Source organism: Marmota monax, unplaced genomic scaffold (genome assembly GCF_021218885.2).
Source record: "Marmota monax isolate L192 unplaced genomic scaffold, Marmota_monax_Labrador192_F-V1.1 WCK01_AAM20220418_F8-fsc00005, whole genome shotgun sequence".
NCBI classification, from domain to species: domain Eukaryota; kingdom Metazoa; phylum Chordata; class Mammalia; order Rodentia; family Sciuridae; genus Marmota; species Marmota monax.
The window spans coordinates 12,442,227-12,464,738 of record NW_026692254.1 but is presented as its reverse complement, the minus strand read 5'-3'; the positions used below and the strand labels follow the sequence as shown (position 1 = coordinate 12,464,738).

The following is a 22,512-nucleotide window of genomic DNA, read 5'->3' as shown; positions in this document are numbered from 1 at the left end:
AAACATAATACCATTTACATTAGCACCACCCCCCAAAAAAATGAAGGACTTAGTAATAAATCAAATAAAATATGTGCAACATGAAGAAAGCTACAAAATTGTGATGAAAGTAATTAAAGACTTAAATAAATGGAGAGCTATTCTATGTTCATGGATAGGAAAGCTCAATATTGTTAAGATGTCAATTTTTTCCAGCATAATCTATAAATTCAAATTCCCAACAAACGAGTTATTTTTGGATATTCACAAACTGACAAACTAATGAGAGGCAAAAGATCTGGAGTAGCTGACCCAAATACTTGAAGAAAGACAAAAGGGACTGATATTACTCAATTTCGAGACTTCCTATGATGGTACAGTAATTAAGACACTATGGTATTGGTGAAATACTGGGCAAAAAGATCAATGGAATGGAATGGAGAACTCAGAAACTGAGACACATTAATATGATCAACTGATCTTTGATAAAAGAGAAAAGGCAATCCAATGGAGAAGCATTGGTCTTCTCAACAAATAATGCTGTAACAACTGGACCATATGCAAATATAAATTAAATCAGTCAATAACCCTACACCTTTCACAAAAATTAACTCAGAGTAGATCCCTGAACTTACATGCAAGCCACAAAATTATAAAACATCTAGAAGAGAACATAGAAAATCAAGGAGGACTTGGATTTGGTGATGAAAAGAGTGCAAAACTTACAATTCAATAGAGAAAAGCATATGTTTTAGTCAGATTTTTCTCTTCTGTGACTAAAAGACTGACAAGACCAATCCTAGAGAAGGAAAAGTTTACTTGGGATCTCATGGCTTCAGAGGTCAGTCCAGAGATAGCCAGCTCCATTCCTTGGGACTTGAGGTGAGGCAGAACACCATGACAGAAGATGTGGTGGAGGGAAGTGGCTCACACAATGATCAAGAAGCAGAGAGAGATTCCACTTGCCAAAGGCACACCCACAATTACCCACTTCCTCTGGCCACACCCTGCCTGCTTTCACTTGGCCCTCAGTTAATTCCATTAGGGGATTAATTCACTGATTGGGTTAAGGCTCTTGTAACCCAATCATTTCTCCTCTAAACCTTCTTGCATTGTCTCACACAGAAACTTTTGGGGGGATACTTCACATCCAAACCATAACAACATAATAATAAACTATTCAGCCAATCTAAAAGAAGTCAAAAAGGAAGAGAAACATGGATATAGAACAAATGGGACAAATATAAAGCACATGCATAGTAAGATGGTGGATTTATATAACCTTGATAGAATTTATATTACATGTAAATGCAATAAAATGTTCTAAATAAAAGTCTAAAATATTTATGATTTATTTTTTTAAAAAAAACTATCACATTTTATTTAAAGAAGGTCCACCTAAAATATGAAGATATAGTGAGCTTGAAACCAAAAGGATGCTAAAAGATAAAATCAATTTCAAGTAAAATAGACCTTAAAGCAAAAGAAGTAACTAAAATGCAGAGAAAAGTGGAAAGATTCAGTTCACCAAGGTGTTATCAGGATTTTAAATGAATATACAGCTAATAAGATAGCTTCAAAACATACAAAGCCAATATTAGCAGGATCACAGAAGAAATTATAATGAGAAATTTAAACACATCTTGCTTTGCAATAAACAGAGAAAAAAATCAATATGGATACAGATTTGAATTCATAGAAAATCACACTCAACAGCTGCAAGAAGGCTATTGAAAAATACATGTGGGAGTGTGTTGTTCTCTCATGGATAACTCTTGTGATTAGTGCATGTGTACCTAGGACTCAAGGGCTCAGTAAAGATTCCCTTCTCCTCCCCTTCACCCCTCTTCCTTTCATAATTGTCTAACCCTCAGTAGAGTCAGAAGTACCTATAGTCTTAGAGATATAGTGCCTTCCTAGCATGAGTAAGTCCCTGGGTTTGATTGAGAGAGAGAGAGAGAGAGAGAGAGAGAGAGAGAGAGAGAGAGAGAGAGAACAAAATCCCAGAAGTACCTATGGTTCCTTATTGTGGGTTTGCTGAGGAGGCCAGGAAGCCAGGAAATGAGAGGAGGGAGCCAACTCTGGCAGGGTGAGTTGCTGGCAGGTTTTAACCAAGCATTAATCAGAGGGGAAATGGTTTAATTTCAAAGCACTTTACAAATGCATTTGTCTTGCCATCTCCACAATCTTCACAACTGCAACTGCAGAAGTTAGTGGAAAGAGTGCCAACATTTATACTTCTCAGATGAGGAAATTAAGCGATTTGCCCAAGGAACTGGTGTATGAATACCTGAAGCTGAGGCCCTAAGTTTACCCACTTCTCCTGTGTTTCTGAGTAACTCCTGACCTTGGCAGTGGACAAGGGACCACTGCAAAGCATAGCTTAAGGAGATCTCTTCAGTTGCCTCATCAGTTACATGTTTCCAAACCTCTGCCACTTGGGGCCTTGTGTGGACAACTGCCATCTGGCTGCAATTTAGAGTTGCCCAAGGTTTACCAGGCCCCAAGGGAAGATGACCTTTAGTTTAGCAGAAAGTATCCCCCCGCTTTTTTTCCAAACCTAGAACCATATTCATAGTAGACAAGTATTATACTGTTGATCTATCCTCCCAGCCTACAGAAAAGCATCTTAATAGTTGAATTTCTGTGGAAGACAAAATTCTGAGGAATAGAGCTTAGAAGGGAGAATTCAGAACAATGGCAACAACACAGTTGTATAAGAGATAAGAGGTGTCATGGGTTCGGAGGGGAAGGTAGGAGAGGGGCCAGAGCTCTAGGGCAGTGAAAGACAGATACTGGGGACAGCCCAGGACAGGGAGATGGTGATGCTAACACTTCATGTAGATCCTGTAGTTCTTCTCCATCCTTTGTTAGGACTTGGCCTCCTTCAACTGCCTTGACTGAGGGTTAGTTTGGGGGTGGAAGTCACAAAGCATTCAGTTCTGCACTTGGGCAAGGATAGGGTGTTAAGAGCTGCAGAAGGTTCAGGAGGCCTTGCAGGGAAGGAGTAGAGGGTGGACATCAAGAACTCAGAGGAATAGGTAACAACCATGGAAAATATAACCTGAGGATCCTCTGAAGTCTTAGGGCAGGTGCTGGCCTCTCAGGTGGTAGAATACAAGGACGTAAATATGATTGATGTGCTAAAAGAAAGTGATGCCTAGTGGGGCCCTGGTGGCTACTGGAATCTATTCCAGGAGTCCTTCTCAATCCTGTAAGGAAGAAAGAGTTGGCATCCTTTCTTCTGTCTTGCAGATGAGGAGCTTTGAGCCCAGGAGGTGGTGACTTGGCTGATATCACACAGCTGGTCTGTGGCAAAGCTAGGACTGAAGTCATATCTTTGTCACAAGGCCCTTGTCTGTGGACTCCAATCTGTGCCTCCCCTTTCCACTCTTTTGGCCAGGGCTTCTCTGCTTTCAGTAACCTTATTTTAAACAATAAGGTTAGCATTTTTATTTTTCATGGAACCTGACAAATTTGGAAGCCACCCAAGGTTCCTTGGGAGCTTTCAGGATTGGGAAGGAAAGCTGCATGAGACACATTGTTAAATGTGAGCTCAGTGTCTCAGGCACAAAGACTAGTGTGGCGATTAGCCTTTGGAGTATTATGTGGCACTTCTTTGGCTGTCTCTCTTTCTCTCTTTACTGTGGACTGTGTTCAGGAAGAGGCTGGTAGGTCCTGTCTAGGAGGCTTGGCCTTGAGAATTTGGCAGATTAAACTGGGCAGGAGACACCAGGCCATGAGCTGCTGGTGCTAGTGTCAGAGCAACAGTGCCCAGTCTTTTGCTTATTGGTCAGTTTGTCCAGCTAAAGTACTCAGGCAGCCTGCTCATTTTCACTTTGAGTCATCTGCTAATACCCTGATGGGCCACTTTTCTTGCAGTGCTGTTGACAGACCTGCCTGTGAGCCAGCTCAGCTCTCTGCTGTCCCCATCTGGTGATCTCCAGAACTGTCCTGGTCCCCAACTCGTCACTCAGCTGCAATAATTTGCTCTAGTTTGCTAACTTTCTAAAAAAGAAAGAAAGAAAGAAAAGAAATCGCTGCCATTTGACTATCTTTGACTTTGCACAAACAGCAACTTAAAATGGTTCAAACCAATACTACTAGTTAGAAGGGCATTATAAGGGGTTGAGGGACAGAAAGGAGTAAAAGACATGTGTATTCTACAATCCAAAAATACAGTTTTAGTGTAAATTAAAGATAACCCAGCTGTGTGTGTCAGTGGTTTGTGGTCCATTTGGGGGCATGTGACACTTGTGTGTGATTCCCAGAGGTTAAAGAACACTGGGGAACACAGTGTAATGGCCTTAGGCTCCCATACGCTTCCTTGACTGAAATGCAGCCAGTGGCTGGCTCTGTCAGGGATATTCTGCAGATCTGTCAAGCTCCTCAAGCCTTAGTTTTCCTACTTGTATTTGGGAACCCAAACACCTACCTCCTTTATGTCCCAGGAAGGCCTGGTCATTGGCAAGGATGGAATTTTGGGGGTAGGGTACAATATCTGTGTTCCTTTGTATCCAAGGGAATTTGATTCTAGGATTCCCAAGGATAAAATCTGCAGAAGTTCAAGTCCCTTATATGAAATGTAATGTTTGAATTACCTGTACACATCCTTTAAATCATCTCCAGTTTACTTAATTACAATCATAATCCAGTGCATTATAATGCTATGTAAACAGTTGTTATACTATAGTGTTGAGGGGATAATGACAAGGAAAAAAGTCTGTATATGTTCACCACAGACACAATATTTTCCTTCAATACTTTTGAATCACAGATGGTTGAATCCCACAGATTCAAACCTATAGATATAAAGGGTCAATTATATATCAGGATGTTTCTGTAGAGGTCAGAAAGCAACCATTGCCACAGCTGCTGGATTGCCTGAGCCCTTCTCTGGGATCCCTGGGGTCCTTGGGCACAGCTCCATGACTCAGCATCCAATGGTTAATTCCAGTCACATTTAGAGCCTCCAAGATCTGCCACAGGGCTCCTATCTGGCACCTGACTTTTCTGTACCCATTCCCCTGATCACAGACTTGAGGTGAGGAAGAAATGACATTGTAGCAGAAAATGTGTTGACTGGGCCAGGCCAGGCGACTGGGCACCTGAAATCCAAGCAACTCAGGAAGCTGAGAGATAGGAGGGTAAGCAAGCCTTCACAACATAATGAGATGAAAGAAAGAGAGAGAGAGAGAGAGAGAGAGAGAGAGAGAGAGAGAGAGAGAGAGAGAGAGAAAGAAAGAAAGAAAGAAAGAAAGAAAGAAAGAAAGAAAGAAAGAAAGAAAGAAAGAAAGAAAGAAAGAGAGAAAGAACTGGGAATGTAGCTCAAAAGTAGAGCTTTCCATCACCAGTACCAAAAGAAAAAAGAAAAAAAGAAAAGATGTATAAACTATATAGGGACAGATAACACGTGGTACAGCTCATGGTAAGACTACTGGTTATCCTGGAGTGGTCAAGGACAGGCCTCGAGAAATATTATGAGTCCAAGGGGAACTGGAGTAGGGGACACTGATTGGGCTGGCTAAGTGTGAGGACCCTTGGGCCCCAGCTGTTTCCCATCTCCAATATTAGGCACAGTCCCATCTCCCTCTTGCCCCGTGCCTAGGCTGTCTATGAATTTAGTTCTCTACTTCTTAGTTTATTTTCCTTACATGTTAAAATGATAGCTTGGTTAAAATGTAAATCACTGAAATGACTCCAGGCTCCCAGCACAATACAAGTGATACCCGTGGCTGGGTTTAGCAGTCGGGCCTGCTTTCCCAGGATCAAGGTTTTATCCACAGCCGTTAATCACATGAAAGCAGATATTAGGGAGCATTACCCGGAGCCAGCTGCTGCACCACTGCCTGGGCCATTATGAGGATTACCCTCCCTGAGCGCCAGCTCCCAGCGCCCATTGTCCTGGGATTGTGGGACTGAGAGGGTGCAGTCTGGAACAACCACGTGGCTGAATACATGCTCTTCTTTCCCACCCTCTGCAGGGAGGCCCTGGAAGAGGCTCCTCATTTTATCTCCTGACTGAGGGGCCTCCATCTCCCTGAAGAGGTCCAGGTCACTTCCCCACCATCCACACCTGACCTGGAGCGCAGTCAGGAGGGGTTGGTGAAGGGTGGGGTCACCCTGGCAGTCTGTGGAAAGAAGGAGGCGCTCCTTTGGGCGGGGCCTGGATAACAAGTTCCTGTGTAAAGGCCAGGTGGGAAAGGACCTGTGAGCCCAACCGGAGAGAAGCACAAGTCTAGTAGATGCTCAGCTGGCCCCAAGGCTGGACGGAGTGGGCAGTGCCTTGCAGGCAGTGAGCTGAGCCCAGACCCTCTGAAGGCTGTGCAGGTGTGCAAAGCGGAACTTAGCCCTGAAGGCTTCTCAGCCCAGTCTATAGTGACCATGCAATGGCACTGCATGTGCTTAGCTCATTAATTCAGCACTCTGGCCCCAAATTCCAGTACATACATGGCCAGGCATAGTCCACTTCTTTCACATGCTACCCAAGGAGCCCTAATATGGTAATGGAGAGGCCACTGGCTACACAACAAAATGAGAGCCCCTGAATGCTTCCAGCTGATGATGTTCCTTTTGTTAGTAACCATGAAAACTACTGCCAAAAAGCACATTTGCTACAGCAGACTCAGGGAATATAGGGAAGGAAGCTCTCCCTGGATTAGAGAATCCTCTGGAGACCTCTAAAATCTTTGAACATCACCTGGTTTCTTGCATTGGGCCGGTGAACTGGAGGGCACATGCATTCACTCCTTTTACTATCCTAATCAGAGATTCTCTTTGACCATGGAGGGATGTGGAGAGACTATCCCTGGAAGTCAGGCAGCAATTAGGAAATGAGGGGAAAGAGCAACAGTGAACATTGTGCAAAGGCCTGACCCAGCACAGGGCCTCATGGAAGACAAATTCTCAGACCTGTGAGACCTGCAAATGTAACCTTGTTTGCTGAGCTAGGACACCAGACAGGTCCTGTTTTCTGGAGCTTTTACTCTACTAAGCCTGAGAATGAATCAAGAAGGTACATCACATAAGGTGGTGATAGGGCTTTGAGGGGAAATATAGGTCATGGGAGAGGCTGATTCAGATGAGGGTGGCCTGTGGAGTGGAATAAGTGGGCCAGTGGCTGTCTGAGATGAGGGCACTAGGGAGAGGGTACAAAAGCCTCTCTCAGGAGCAAGAGCAGGAGCAGAAGGAGCTCATGTGGTTGGAACGCTGGAAATGGGCAGGAGCAGGCCTAGGACAGGTTGAGATGGGCCTTGTAGGGCAGGGATAGGCCCAACCAAGTTCAGCACGTCTTTTTCTGAGCCTTAGTTTCCCCAAATGAAGGGTTTGGGCTGCTTCTAAGAATCTTAAATCATCTGTGTTCTAAAATGCAGACGTGTGTGCTAATTATGATCCCAATAAGATTCAGGACATGCCTCCTCAATATATGATATAGGGGACCAGAATAGGCCACACTAAATATGCCTTTTTGGCTTAATAGTTATTTTGAACCAGTTATTTTGGGAAATTGCAAACACAAGAAAAGTTAGGAAAACAGAGTAGATGTGACCCTTTTGTAAGGGAAATTTACGTCTTTAAATGAATCTCCATTTTATAAGAGTGTCTTCTTCCCTGTGCCAGGAAGAGGACTCTAAACCACAAGATACAGTCAGGGGAGAAAGCGCCAACCTAAATCTGAATAACAAGACTTATCCTGTTTTTACAAGTCTTTCCCTGCACCCTCTTCATTTCAAGAGCAGTTGTATTTAAACCCGAAGTCTAAAACAACTGTTTGAGATCTGCTCTTGAAACTACTCTTCTCTCTGGATTATCTCCCATGTATACAGGAGGAATACATGGTATTAAACTGTTTGCTTTTCTTGTGTCAATCAGCTTTTTCTTAGAGGGAGTCTCAGCTAAGATATCATGAAGGGTGAAGGGAAAAATGATTTTTCCTTCTCCATAATCCCATCTGTAGAAGCAAACACAGCTGAAAACCCTAGGCATATGTATACTTTCTACATACACACATACAAGTTTACTTAATCAGAGAATTAAGGTGCATTACACACCCCCAAAGCTAATATAGACTTCCTGGGAAGAAAGAAGAAAGCCAAACAGTATAAAGACAGATCCCATTAACATACTTCGAAACGTCATGTTGAATGTTAATTTAAAAAAATCAAAGCTAAATAAAAATTTTTAATTAAAAAAAGAAGACTCTATTGCACTCAAAGACTTATGTGTAGATGAAATAACCAGAAATGTAAGATAGAGTTAGATTTACATCTATTAATTTGTGGGAAGACTCCTGAAAGAATAAGTGAAGTAATAATAAAGTTACAGAGTTGAAAAGTGTGGGATTCTGTTTTAATAAAGACAAGGCTGCCAGTAAATCCCTTTTACTCTGTGCCTATAATGTGTGGCCATGGGGTCTCTCCAGGCAGTGTGGGAGGATAAGGGTTGGAGAGCTGTGACCCTTCCTCTGGGTGGGTGATGGGGAGAACAGCTCCAAGCCAGGCTTCCTAGGCTCTCCAAGGGAGCCGGAGGCACCCAGTGACCCAGACCTTGTCTCCATGACTCCACATGACTGTGCCTCCCCCCCACCCGCCCCTGCCATGCTAGCCATATGAACAAAAGAACTATTATCTTTGACTACAAAATATACATCCCGGCACTATTTAAAATCAGAAGGCATTCCTAATACTTTATTATCCTGCAAGCATATGGAATGTCCAGCCTTCAATGTAAATCCAGCCTTCAATCTCTACCAGGTAACTCATCTGCCATCATCATACACTTCTGAAGCAATGTTCCCAGGTGGATAGTTAGCTCAACTTCCTAAAAAAAAATAAATCCCAAGTTGCTTTCTCCTGACAAAACCCCTTTAACTCTTGAATCCAGAAACTTCATCATAGGTCAAAGCAAAGTGCATTAAGAGTCTTACAGTGACCTAGGGAGTGGACAAGGCCTGTATGACTTCTCCCTTCCCTGCCTTCCCCTCCCCACCCCTCTCTACTCTTCCCTTCTCCACTCTGCTTCTGCCCCTCTCTCAATTCTTGAACTCCCAAGACCCACACCTGCTGGCAGGCCTTTTCCCTGGCTGCTCCCTCGGCCTAAATGCTCTTCCTGCCGGTGTCTGCCTGGCTCCCGCCCTCACCCACTTCAGGCTTTTGCTCAATGTAACCCTTCTTCGGATGTCTGGCTCCTCTGCTGCTCTGTATTTCTCCACAGCAGTTGCTCATCTTCTGTTGGACCCCACGGGGATGTCTGCTCCAGGAGGGTTGGGTCTTCTCATTTGTCATCGTTAGACCTGGCCTCCAGCTGCCGGGCACACAGCAGTGCTGAGACGTGCTTGTTGAGTGAACCATAACAAACATGTACCTTTATTAAAACACATGGTGGGGTTGCCACGGTTCCAGGAACAACTCGCTAGCTGACCAGGGGGTCTTGGTTTGTTTATGAGTTGGTATTCTAAACAGTAGATCTGTGACTTGTTACAAGGGTGTTTTCAAAACGCCATAGGGGGCTGGGGTTGCAGCTCAGTGGAGCGCTTGCCTTGCACTTGTGAGGCACTGGGTTAGATCCTTAGCGTGGCATAAAATAAAGAAAGAAAATAAAGGTATTGTGTCTATCTACAACTAAAAAATGTCTTTAAAATGGCATAGAATATGTAGAAAATGAGTTTTTTTTTTCCCCAGGGAAAGGCAAATTAATAACCATTTCATTTTATGGATGAGGAAACTGAGTACCAGAGAGGTTGAATGACTTCCCAGGGCCACAATGCTGAACTGAGACTAGGATGAGAGTCTCCAGCATCTCTTTTCCACCATTGCACATGGCTCTCAGATTAGCTGCTGGGGCAGTCTCTGAGCTGAGCCTTGGGGGCACTGGTGAGCCTCAGTGCACATGTGGTCCACTGTCAGTCTTTTGGTGCCACTCAGAGTAACTTGGATCTTCCCATCCTGCATTCATTGGTTGGAGGGAATATTTCCAAGGATACACATAAACTGATGGGGGCTGGGAGACTCTAACTTTTCTTAGCAGGTAAGACACTCCTGGGACAGATTCTGTTTTGAAAGGGGCCAAGGGAGCAGGGCTAATTCCCATGGAAGTGGGTAGCTGTCAAACTGCCTCCTAGGGGTGGCAGCCTGGTAGATGGCTTCAGTTTATGACCTTTGGTCTGCTGACATCTTGTCTGGGGCTGATATTCAAGAAATGTGTCCAGGAAGAGAGAGGCCAAAGAGGGACAATGGGAAGGGACAGAGACCACTAAGCCTGTCTCAGGACCTTGGTCTTTAACATCTTCAAAACAATGTGTCTTTGAAGGGAGAGGAGCAAACCCCAAGGATCTATCAAAGGGGGAAAGCCATAAGACAACTTTTCTTCAAGGGAAATGGATCCAATAGTAGAAACAGTGATTTGAATGTAATCTGAGCCGTCTGAGACTCATGTTGAAATTTGATAGTTATTGTGGCAGAATTGGGAGGTGGGGCCTTTAAGAGGTGATTAGACTTAAGAGGGATAAATGCCTTTTTCAAGGGAATGGATTGTCATAAAACTAGACTGCCTCTTGTGTTTTGTTGCTTTTTGCATGCAACAGCTTGCCATTCTGATCTCTGCCATGTTCTGAAGGGGCACGAAGTCCTGACCAGATGCAGCTGCCTGATCTTGGACTTTCTAGCTTCCAAAACTATGAGTCAAAATAAACTTCTTTCCTTTGTAATCTACCCAGTCTCAGCATTTTAATATAGCAACAATCCGGGCTCTTGATCTTTGGAAATGTGTTCATCAGCTAGAGGTGAACAGTGAGATTGTACATTTACAACCCTCCAGCTCCAGCAAGGGACTCTGACACAGCTGCACCCTGGGTTGTGTAGGAGAGAAGGTTTCATTCTGATTATGTAAATCAAAGTCCAACCATCCACATTATGCACTAGAAATGAATTAGTCAGCTGTGAGGGTGTGAATTTCAATGGGGTGTCAAGACCTCCCTCAGTGGAGGAGTGGCTTTGTTCTGTGAAAGGAAAGAAAGTAAATGCTTCATCATAAAGCTCCCACGCCTCACCAGGGACAATGAAAAAGACAAAAGAGCAGCTAGTGAGCGCTGTGCACATGGCAATTTCAGAAGCCTGTCATTCCACCTAGGTAAGAACATTCATGGGCAAGATGCTCCATCTCCAATAGCAAAAGTGTTTAATCCGCCCCAGAAACCATAGAAGCAGGAGGTGGCTATCTGCTTTTAATCAGCACATGGACACTACCTTAGAATGGTCTCAGTTCTGTTGTCTGTAAGATAGCTGGGTGGCCTGATGCTCCTCAGAGCTTACTGGGAGCCAACAGCCAGGGTGAGCATCCAGGGGTTTCCTGCTTCCCCTCTTGCAATCCTGGGACAATCTACAGATGCTCTGTACAGCACCCCTGGAAATAGCACAAAACTCTCCACACACTCAGGAAATGAAATCCCCGAGTGCAAGGGCCATCCCTGAGGTTGAGAATGGCTGGACCCTCGATGGGAATGGTCCCTGCGTGGATGACGTGACCAGTCTGGACAGACCAGGGCAGAAAATATTTGGTTAGCCTGATAGCCACATCACAGCTGTGCCCAGGAAGGACCTGAGGGTGAATGGGGGCAGGTACCAGGATGCCAGAGAAGGACTGGGAAGGCCAGGCCAGGAGCAATTCTTATAATTGCTTCTGAACCAGGGAGGAAGATAGGAATCCAGAGAGAGCCTGGAGGAAAGACCTCCTGCCAAGGGCCCTGGCTCACGGTGGGGGACATTGTTCCAGGTTGCCAACAGCATAGGGTGCAGTTATAGCTCCCTGGGCCTTGGAGATACTCTAGGCTGTGTTTGGAAATGTATGAATTGACAGAGAAGGGAAGTCAAAGGCTCCTGTTGGCTTTGAGGTAGATATGGGTGGAAGATTTGTATTTCAGAAGTCCCTGCCACTCCTGAGAGTTTATCCTGGTCTCTGATGAGTTACTTCTAGCTCTGTTCCCAAGAAGGTAGCACCCCAGTTCAGATGAGGGAGCAGGTATGTGTGTGTTCTCTGACTGGTTTTAAGAAAACCAAGTGCTTCAAATATTTCAGCAATTGCATACTTCTATGTTTAATGTAGCTTGCATCAGAACCAAAAGCTGCCCTTGTGGGTTGTTGAGAATAAATTGAGAACTACTTGGATCTCTTGGAAGCACTGACCACTGTGCCATGGTGTCATGTGCATCTTTAAATGTCTTTTCTGTCTTGATATTCTGCCAAGTTGGTTGATACTGAAATTTGAACAATTCTATTGTGAATTTTGATGATTTGGTAATAACTTTTGGCAGCAAAATCTTTTTCATTTTTGTCTTTCTTAAACATTTTGACATCCTCTGCTTGGCTGCACCCTCTGGGGCAGAGCCTGAGGGTGAAGCGGGGAGCCCCATTCTCTTATTGTGCAGAAAGTCAGGAGTGGAGCTGTTTTTCCACTTCATCCTCAAGAGCTAACTCTCAATCTCGTGTTTCCTGTAGCCTAATGTGCTGTTTCCTGGCCTGAGACCCAGAAATGGTCATATAAACTTTACATGGAAAGAGTTTCTGCAGGGAACTCTGAGTTAAATGGAGGTTTCTCTTCTGCAAGACTTAACAGTCCTTAGGTGCTTTGTGCATTGCAGAACTCTAACAGGGGACTCTGCTTTCCCTGGTTTGGGACTGGGCATGCCCTGGGGCTGGTGTTCCAAGGGTGCATTTCATTTAAGTTCTTGAGGGACTTTTGTGGGGCCCTGAAGAGGGAGATGCCTCAATTGTTTAAGCCAGTCCCAACTAATCAGGGTTTTTACTTAAGCCTCTTACCCTTCCCCCTTATTTCTCACGCCAACTAAACAAAGCAACCAAATGTTTTATGGTTCTCCCAGCCAGACCTTTCTCCAAAATTCACAGGCTGCCTTCTGTCTTGCACAGTCCCTTTCTAAGAGTTTTCCCTTGTGTTCTTCTCCTGCAGCCTGCAGGGTGGCCCGTTTGGGGTCACACAGTTCCTTGGCACATATTTCTCCTTTCTAAGCATTTTCCCCTACAGGTCTCCAGACCTTGGCAATTCAGCAGGTGTGTTGGGGGTGGGAGTGCTCCATCAGGGCAGAACTAGGAACAGCCACAAGCACAGTCCAGACCAGGGGTGTATCTCAGCCCTGGCCAATCTGGTAGTACTTGTAAGCTCTGTCAAACCTGCTCACCCCATACCAGTTCTGTCACCTGTGCCACCTCCTCAACCCTAGTGAACATTGTCCTTTGGGACAGTCTACCCCACCTCATGTTTCCCTCATAGATTCTTTTCTCGTCCGCTTTTCTGGCTCTCCAAGGGCTATGTGCCTAGGGAAAAAATGACCCTGGCCCATTCCATACCTTTTTCCCATCCCTCTAACCTAGTTTGAAACCTTGGTCATTTGGGGTCAGAGAACCAGGAAAGTACCTTCCTGCTGCTCAGCTAAAAGAAAGGCTCACAGAAGAGCAGGAAATCCAAGAGAATGGGGTTCACGCCTATATGGTAGGTGGGGGCTACACCAGAGGGTGCTGGACATGCTGGCCCTGGGAAGGCCTGCTGTCATGTGGCAGAAGGGACAGTTGGCAACCAACTGGTCTGTCTTCTATGGCACACCCCCACCTCAACTCAAGGGACTTGACCATATCGCTCAGGCTCCGGGCCCCTTCACCCAAGGGAAGTTGCCTGGGCAGCTTTGTTCTGGTGTGTGGGGCTGGGGATGGTTCCTAGGGGGTAAGTGCCTGCCAGAGTCCTGTATTCCCACAGATGTGGGGCCACCTGCTCAACTTGGAGTCCATGGGTCAGCAGGAGCTGGCTGCAGGAGTTTCCCCAGGCTTAGGTGCAGATATCTTCAGCAGCTCCAGGAGCCACTGCCCTGGGAGATTCTGTGTCTTCCAAAGTAGCAGACTGCAGAACCTTTGGGGAAATGGAGTCCAGTGTTTCCCTTGGACCAGGCACCCTACCTCTGAGATTTTTCCTCAGCTTGAAAGAGGACCAGAGTCCCTGCTTCACAGGCTTTAATACAGGTGACTTGGTTTATTCAACGGGGAGGATTGAATGGGATGTCCAGATCCCCCCAGATTTTCTTACTCAAGGTGTGCTTTAAGCAAGGACTGCAAACTTAACTGCTGGCCATAATAGGAGGGAGGAGAAAGCGAGATCATTTATTTAGACATGATTTTAGCAATTTGAAGGAATCAAAAATATTTGATTTCATAATTAAAAAAAACCTTATGGCTTGGATTTTATGGGTTTTTTTTTAATTTCATTTTTTAGCAACCCACTTTATTGCATTGTATGAAAGCCCAGTGGACTGAGAATTCAGCAGAACAATTAACTGGCCCATCACCACGACGGGATTTTTGGATATTATTCTATGAGTAATATGAAGCCTTAGAGAGATGGGCGAGGGTGTGATGGGTCTGTTGCCTTCCAGGCCTTTACCAATGAGTAGGGAATGGACAGGGGTACCAGGATTCCCTCCTTCTCCAGGATGGGAATTTTTTCGACTTGTGTGGAATTTTGCATTCAATTGATTCCAAATACAGATTGCATGGATGTACATGGAAATTCCCACAATTTCAGGAACACCTTCTGAGAAGTGGGGTGACATAACCTCAAGAGGAGCCAGATGTGGTCCTAGTGCCTAGTTATTGAGGTGAATGACAGTCCCCTGTATCCTAGTTGGGTACATGCCTGCTGCTACAGCTGTGCCATAGGGCAGTGGACTGCAGAGGGTAAGCTCTGTGGTCAAGACCCCTGACGGCAGCTCTAGAGCAAGCAAAGCTGTACTTACTAAGAGAAAGAAACTCAGATAAGCCAGGCCAAGTTTGTGGGAGTCCTTTCTCAACAACAGTGTATCATGGGTTTCAGCCTTAGGCAGAATGACCCTGAGGCTGAGCTGTAGCAGGTAGAGCAGCCCCCAACCCAGAACATACTGGTTGACCCTCATTCTCCCCATGGTTTGCTTTAAAAGTGTGAAAACAATTCTAAATTATGAAAACATTCCTTTCGTTTCAAAATCATAGACAGAACAGGTGAAGATTCACATCCTGTTTTACAGATGGAATAACTTTCCATATGTGCTTACATTTTTTACTCTCTTCAAAAGAAAGAAGGAAGGAAAGAAGGGAAGGAGGGAGGGTGGGAGAAAAAGAAAGAACATTACAGATACAGCCAACCATCTCTACCCTGCAGAAATATATGTCTTTATTTAGGATTTCCTTGTGTGTTTTGTATTTTCTATAAGTAGTGTGCTTTGGGGGCTTATTTTTTATTCAACAGAGTGTGCTGAGATTTATCTATGTTGATACAGGTGGCTTGTTTATTCATTTTAAGTGATGTATGGTATTCCATTGTTTGAATGAACAAAAGCCTATCCATACCCTTATAGCTGGGCTATTTGGTTGCTTCTGGTTTTCTGTAGCACACAATGCTGACATGAGTGGTTTTGCATATTTCCTTGAGCACATGTGCCAGAATTGTTCCAAGATAGAATCTAGGGTAGAATTGCTAGGTTCTATTATTATTTCGTTTTGTTTAGGATCTTGATCTTCAACTCTAAACTTTAAATGCATCTCTTAGCAAAATAAAATGTGAACAGGGATGGAAGTGCTAGACAAGAAATCACATTTTCCATTTCCCGTATGAACGCTTGGAGGCTTTTCCTGGAAGAGGGATTGTTTTTGCCAGCGGGGACTCCCAGCAAGCAGGCTGCTGAGGGCTGGAGCGCCAGGAACCCCAGAGGTGACTGGGTTTTGTTCGTTGCCTTAGGACTCCATAGGTGCACCCTTGTGGGTCATGACCAAGAGAAGAACTCCCAGTTGGGGAGAGCCAACCAGCCAAGGACAAAAGGTCAAGTCAGTTTTTTACTAAATCAGGGCCAGTCGAAACGACCCTCAGAAAACTAGTAGAGTGTAGTTTGTGTTTGTTTCTTCCCATGGGGCAGCTGGTGTGTTTTAGTAAACACTGGGCAGAAGGTGTAGCTTTTGGTTAGGAAACAGGGAACTGGTACCAAGAGGTCAAAGGAGGGCCAAGTATGTAAGAAAATTGTGAAAAACAATCTGTTTGTGCCTGTGTGATTTTTGTGAATGCTTCCTAGTACCCACCTCCTTAAAGAATAGCTCCTGGACAAACTATAGGTATTATCTTTCATTCTTCCATCAGTAAATTTAATTTGTGGCTTGAAGGTTGTTATAAATAGGCATTAGGGCCAACTATGCCATTAAGACTTTTAACTATGCTGTGCTTTTGTCTTTTGTAGAAGTTTGGGATTTATGATTTTTTTTTCTGTGATGATGATGATTAAACGCAGGTCGTCATGTATGCTATGCACATGTTCTGTCACTGAGTTACATTGCCAGTCCATTTGTAGGAGTTTGGCATGTAGCACCAGGGGATGAGGTCCCCTTAGAAAGGGCAAGATCATCCTTGCTCCTGGATTTGAAGTAAATTTTAGTGTTCTGACCTGGAGGAATGGTTATGAGCATTTGTGCGTGTGTGCGTGTGTGTGTGTGCGCACATGTGTGCGTGTGTAAATGAGGTGCTGTTTTTCAATCTTGACCCAAATCTAAGTGCTTCTTTCCTCTAGTTGAATTCCCTGCTCCCAGACCCTATTGGTTGTGTGTGTTGTGGTGGTGACTATTCATAAAGCAATATACCAGGAAGAGGTCAAGAGGACACATCAAATTCAAGAACAACAAAAGCCTGCTCCTTTTCAGAGCTTATCAGCAAGAACAGTGTGGGCTGGCTTTGTGTTTGGGGAAGGAGGGGTCACACGGAGGCATGTGGCCCTGGCTGCACAGCTAGTCAGTCTCTTGTTCCTGCCAAATGCGGCGGTAGATTCGTGAATGTTAATTTACACAAGACAGTTGGTGTGCACTGTCTCTAAAAATAATGCTGACTCTCACTCATGCATGGGAAAGCAGATAGATGTGCCTGCCTGCCTCGGAGCCCCCACCCCCGTCACAAGATAGATCTTTCCTATCCTTGAAACAGGGGTAAGCTTTAATTCTTTATTTAAGAAGAAAGTCTTTTATTGTTTCTGTTTGCATTTTAGGTTTTGGAGTGTCAGAGTCTTGCAAACACCTGGCCTGACTTCTGCCATACCCCAGTTAATGGATAAGGAGACTGCAGCCTGCTGAGCTCTCTGCCTGGCCCAGGTATTCACCTGGTTCATCCTTCACCAGCTTCTTTCCCCAATGCCAGGGCACTGACTAGCGTGTCCTTGCTCAGAAAGTGTTCCTGAAGGGAAGCTTCTTCTCTGACCACACGAGGCATGTTCCTATACTGCTCCCTCTTCTAAACACAATGGGCAACAGCCCCGAAGAAGCTGAGATTCCCTCTGAGCCACTGGTGTTTGGCAAGAGGTACCCAAGGGCCTCCAGTATGGCCTGGACTGAGATCCTGCTTGGCCTGCCCCCCACTTGAAGGCAACAAGGTGAGGTAGTGATCTCTCCAGGCCACCTAGGCCCAAAGAGTCATTTATTGCAGCCTGGGTGCTCGGGGTCACCATATCCATGGCTGACTTACAGTCATCTGGGAAAAGCAAGTCTAAGATTCACATTGGCACACACTGTACTATGGCTCTGTCCAGAGGACAAATAAAGACCCTTCCATAAAGGTTTGCTCTCCTGAGAACTTCACTAGGGGGTCACTTGGGCCCTCCATTCTGTTAGAAGCAAATGACCATCTCCTTTCCTCTGACCTGAGGGTGGGATCCACACCCTGGTCATCCTGGATCCTCAAGAGACCACACAGTACTCCTACAAATATCCAATGCAGGAAAAAAAAAAGGGATGGGCAAGCAAAGTTTAGTCATGGAGGGCTAAGGGTGCGTCCCCATCATGGGCAATAGAGCTATGCAAAACCCACAAATACTGACTCAAGAATGCGTTTGCCCATGCAGGACAAAGGATCTGCATGACTCACACCCACCTGACACCTCCTATGGGTGTGGTGAGCCACACAAAAATGGGAGCTGCTGAAATAACAGGCATCAGGCACAGTGGCAGGAAATATGGGCCATCTCTCAAGAAGAGAGTCTGATGCTGGATATCTAAATGCTCAACCCCCTCATGCCCACCTCCACACAGTCTGAAAGACAGGCGTCTGCTGATGCAGCATTCTGAGACCACAGAGTTGGAACCCTGTGTCCCTCTGTCCTTCCGTCTTTCTGCCCGCAGGCCCCCCACAAGGCTTACTCACCTTCTGGGACCCAGATGTGGAGCTCTTGAGTGAGCCCCGCTTGAATGAGCTGCTCATCTTCTTCAGGGAGCCCATGAGCAAGCCTCCCGCATCCCCCTTGTAGCAGGCCCACTGCAAGGGGGCTGCCCCCTCACCCTGTGGGCAGAGGCAAAGCAACACAGAGCCACATTCTGCTGGTAGGTAAGGGCGTCCCAAGCCTGGGGTAAGGCCTGCAGGCAGCTGGGTCAGCCCAGGAGGAGCAGGGACTGGTTCCTGCTGGCCACTCCTGCCTGACTCCTGCCCTGCTGATGCTCCTGGACTCTCTTCTATAACATCTGTAATCAGGATTAATCTCTGCCTCCCCCAAAGGTTTATAGCGGACAGATTTAGCAAATGGCGATTGAAAGTAAATCTACTTTGAGAAAGTGGTGGCTGCAAAGGGTGGCCAAATGGGAAGGATTTGGGCATCCAGAAAGGCACATCGCAAAAGAGGAGAGCCCTCCATGGCTGGCAATCCCTTGGAGGGCAGCAACCAGACCCCATGGAGTCTTAGAGATCACCTGGGTGACCCCAGATCTTGGAAGGATCTGCACCAGGCCCAGGCTGTGGGTCAAGAATCCTTCCTGCAAATCATTATTGTGCATTTCCTCCCTGTTACTTTGGAGAACTGATGTGCATTTTTATGTATATCCTACATCAAGTTTTATTTCCATTCTATACTGCTTCATGTGGGGAGCTCTTCATCATTTCCTATTTCAGGCGTGCCTACCTTGATTCTCTAAAGGGCAAAGTAGCTCTTTGCCTACTTCTCTGCTGTAGGCATGTGGCAGGCCCAGCTACATTCACAGGTCACCCCAACCTGCCCTGAGTGTCATTCTTGTTGCTGGCCCTTCTTGTGCATCCTTCAGGCAAATGCATCACTTCCAATGTGCAGAGGAGCAGACAAGCTCAGAGCTGTGTATTCCTACTGGCATAGATAAATTTTTGAAGGATGAACAGGCTGAAGATCAATAAAAGATAAGTTGCTGGGACCACACAATCCACAAACTAGGGTTCTCCATCTCAGTGTCTGGTTTTTTAATCCAAGGGGTCTGTTCAACTGTGGAGGTTCAGAGAGAGTAGAGGCATGGCCTCCACCATTCAGAGTCTGGATTAGGGGCTGGGGAGGGTTCCTTCTCTACAACATATCCCCCAACTGGGCAGAGCTGGACCTCCATTTTCCAGCCCTTGCTTCTTACTGCTTCTTTCAATCATTCAACCCATATATTTTGAGCTTCTAATATGAGCCACATATTGTATTTGCCAGTTGATGAGGACACAGTGGTGAACTGCAGGTGAGAATCGCTGTCCTCTTGGAACCGATCTCATTGTGGAGAGCTGACACCTTAAACAATAAAATATACAGCATGCTGGAGGCTGGTGAGTGTCCATGAGGTCAGAAAGCAACGAGAAGGGGCAGAGTAGGAGTGGTTGCAATTTTAAATAGGAAAAGTCTCAGAAGAAGACCTTCAAGCAATGATCGGGGATGAGTATGTGGTGAAGGAGCACACTGAGCAGGAATTGGGATGGCCTGGGCAAAGAACTTGACTAGGGTGTGTTCTTGGCATGTTTGAAAAAAAAAAAAAAAACTAAGAAGGTACAGGTGGCTGGAAGCTGCATGAGGGGATAAGGGTGGACTCACAGGGGGATGATCATGCAGGCCCTAGAAGCCATTGAGACAGAACCTCGATATGTTGCTAATGCTGGCTTTAAGCTTGAAATCTTCCTGCCTCAGCCTCCCAGATTGCTGGGATTACAGGTGTGCACCACTGCGCCTGGAAGGGCCTAGGGTTTTGTTCCCAATTCATGATCTGATTTGTAGTGTGAAAGATCATGGAGGTTTCTGGGCTGGACTAGCTAGAGAGAGCAGTGTGGAAATAGGGAGCCTCCTACTCAGTGGTGTGATGGTAGTTGGAGCAGAACTGGCAGCAGTGTCATGGGTGATATTTTAAAGGTAGAGCCAAGAGAATTTGCCAAAGGATGTGGGGTATAAGGAGACATAAGTCAGGAAACAGCAAGGTGTTAGGCCAGAGCTCCTAGAAAGATGGAGTCACCTCAAATAAGATGGAGAAGGCTGTGGGTGGAGCAGATTTCAGGGATGATTTGAGACTTCTGTGTTGCTGTGTATAGCAGTTTTAGTCCTAATTTTCTGTGGCCTTATAAGAAGGACTGGACCCTGCTGATGCCTTCTTATCAGGCTGTCCTAGTTTTCTTCCTGGTCCAAAAGTCCTCAACACCCTGGATGGTCTATCCTTTTGCATCTAAATTGTAACTCTTCCTGAAGCCTCTGTGCAAGCCTTTATTCTTTCCCCAATCTTAGGTGACTTCTCCCTGGCGCTCAGCTTTATTAACATTTGATAATTCCCCAGTGGCACCCTCCAACCCAGACCACCCCACTGGGCTTTGTACTTTGTGCCTGTTTTCTGAGCTGACTCCTCATCTGCACAGCTCAAAGCCATGTGCCTTAAACTCAGCATTTCCCTGACTGCTCTCTGGTCTGTTTCCCAGACCTGGTCTTCTTCCAGGTTCCCATCTCAGTGATGAGTATCTCATCAGGAAGATATGAAGCCAGAGGCCTTGGAGACTCTAATATGACTTTTGTGCCCTGAGGTCCCTATTCTAACCACTTCCACATTGTGGTCTCCTGGACAGCTTGAAGATCAACATGGTCTACAACTATTCAATGTAGAGTAATCATTTAAAACTGTAGATCTGGTCACATATTGCTTCTGATTAACCACGCCCTCCTTGGGATTTAGACTGACCCAAATCCTCTTCTACCTTGGGGGTCCTGCCTCTGCCTGCCTCCCCTTTACTCCAGCGTCTGGTTTTGCTTCACAATAGACCTGCCATGCTCCTTGGACATCACTGTATTCTCTTGTTCTCAGCAGTACTAAAACACCACCATTGCACCCAGGTCTATAGCATCACTTGGTTAACATGTACCTCCCTCTCTGGGCCTCTTTGGGGCCCATCCTGGATCTGTTAGACTCACTGTGGCCTAGTTCTATCATATTTATAATTTTCAGAGCATGGAGAAAGTGTGGAAATGTCCCCAACTTGTTTTTTGAAGCTAGCACAATCCTAACATCAAAATGAGACAAGGAAAAGTCCTCTTAGGCCAGGTCACTTGTGAAACTAGATATAAAACTCATGAAGATTATGGTAACAAATTGAATCTACTGGAGTTCTAAAAGAACAATACCACATGATTGCACAGCTACACCTTATTCTTAGGAATACCAAGATGACTCAACACTAGAAAATTCATTCACATAGTTGAGCTTATTAACAAATTGACAAAAAATTTTCTATGGTCATCTTGGTATATACCAAAGTCATATGATACATCTCCATAGGGGGAAAGAAAGAAAGAAAGAGAGAAAGAAAGAAAGAAAGAAAGAAAGAAAGAAAGGAAGGGAGGGAGGGAGGAAGGGAGAAAGAGAGGATGAAAGAAAAATAAAACGAAAGATAAAGGGGGCAGAGAGAAACAACTTCAAACCACCAACACCAAAAAAAAAAAAAAAAAAAAAAAAAAAAACCAAAAAACACATTTGACAATTCCTTGTCAAAACAAAAACAACTGGAAACCTTAGCAACCTTTCATAGCAGGAAATTAGAGGTATTCTCAAGTCATCAGACTAATTGGTGATATATTAGAAATATTCTCACAAATGTCAAGGACAGAATAAACATGTCCACTGTCCCCATAATATTCAACATTTTTCCAGAGATCATAATCATGCAAGAGAGAAATAGTATAAGTATAGGAAAAGAATTTTAAAAATCTGTCCATGAAGAGCCATGAAAACCAGCAAATAAGCTATTCAAATTAATAAGAAGATTCAGCCAGATGGCCAGATACAAGGTCAAATCAGAAAAGAGGACTAGGTCTCCTGTTCTCAAGCATTTTTGATTAGATAATAATTTTCATCAAGTTGAAAAAAAATATAAAAAAATCTAGCAAAAAAGCATTGTCAGATCTACGTGAGGAAAACAACAACAAAAGTTTACTAAAGAATATAGACGATGGCCTTAATAAGAGATATATTCTCTTTCATTGTTGGAACACTTTTTGGAAATTAATTGAGAAATATCTATTAAACTAAAATCTGCAAGGGGCTGGGAATGTAGCTCAGTGGTAGGGAGCCTGACCCACATGCAGGGAGACCCAAGGCCCTGGGTTCAATCTACAACACTGCAAAAATAAATAAATAAATAAATAAAATAAAGTACACATAATCTTTGATCATTGACCCTCTCCTGGGAATTGATCCCATAGGAGAACTTCAAGCTCTAACATATTAAAATATA

General features: G+C 44.9%; 1 protein-coding gene across 1 annotated transcript in view; it reads right to left on the bottom strand.

Annotated features, from left to right (window-relative positions):
- Trpm1 (transient receptor potential cation channel subfamily M member 1) overlaps window positions 1-18,379 on the bottom strand; it is a 140,728-nt gene extending 122,349 nt beyond the window's left edge. Inside the window, exon 1 of the mRNA XM_058576635.1 lies at window positions 18,181-18,379. Coding sequence (XP_058432618.1) covers window positions 18,181-18,255 — 75 coding nt within the window. The 5' untranslated portion in view covers window positions 18,256-18,379. The remainder of the gene's footprint in view (window positions 1-18,180) is intronic.
- Window positions 18,380-22,512: the final 4,133 nt, after the last annotated feature.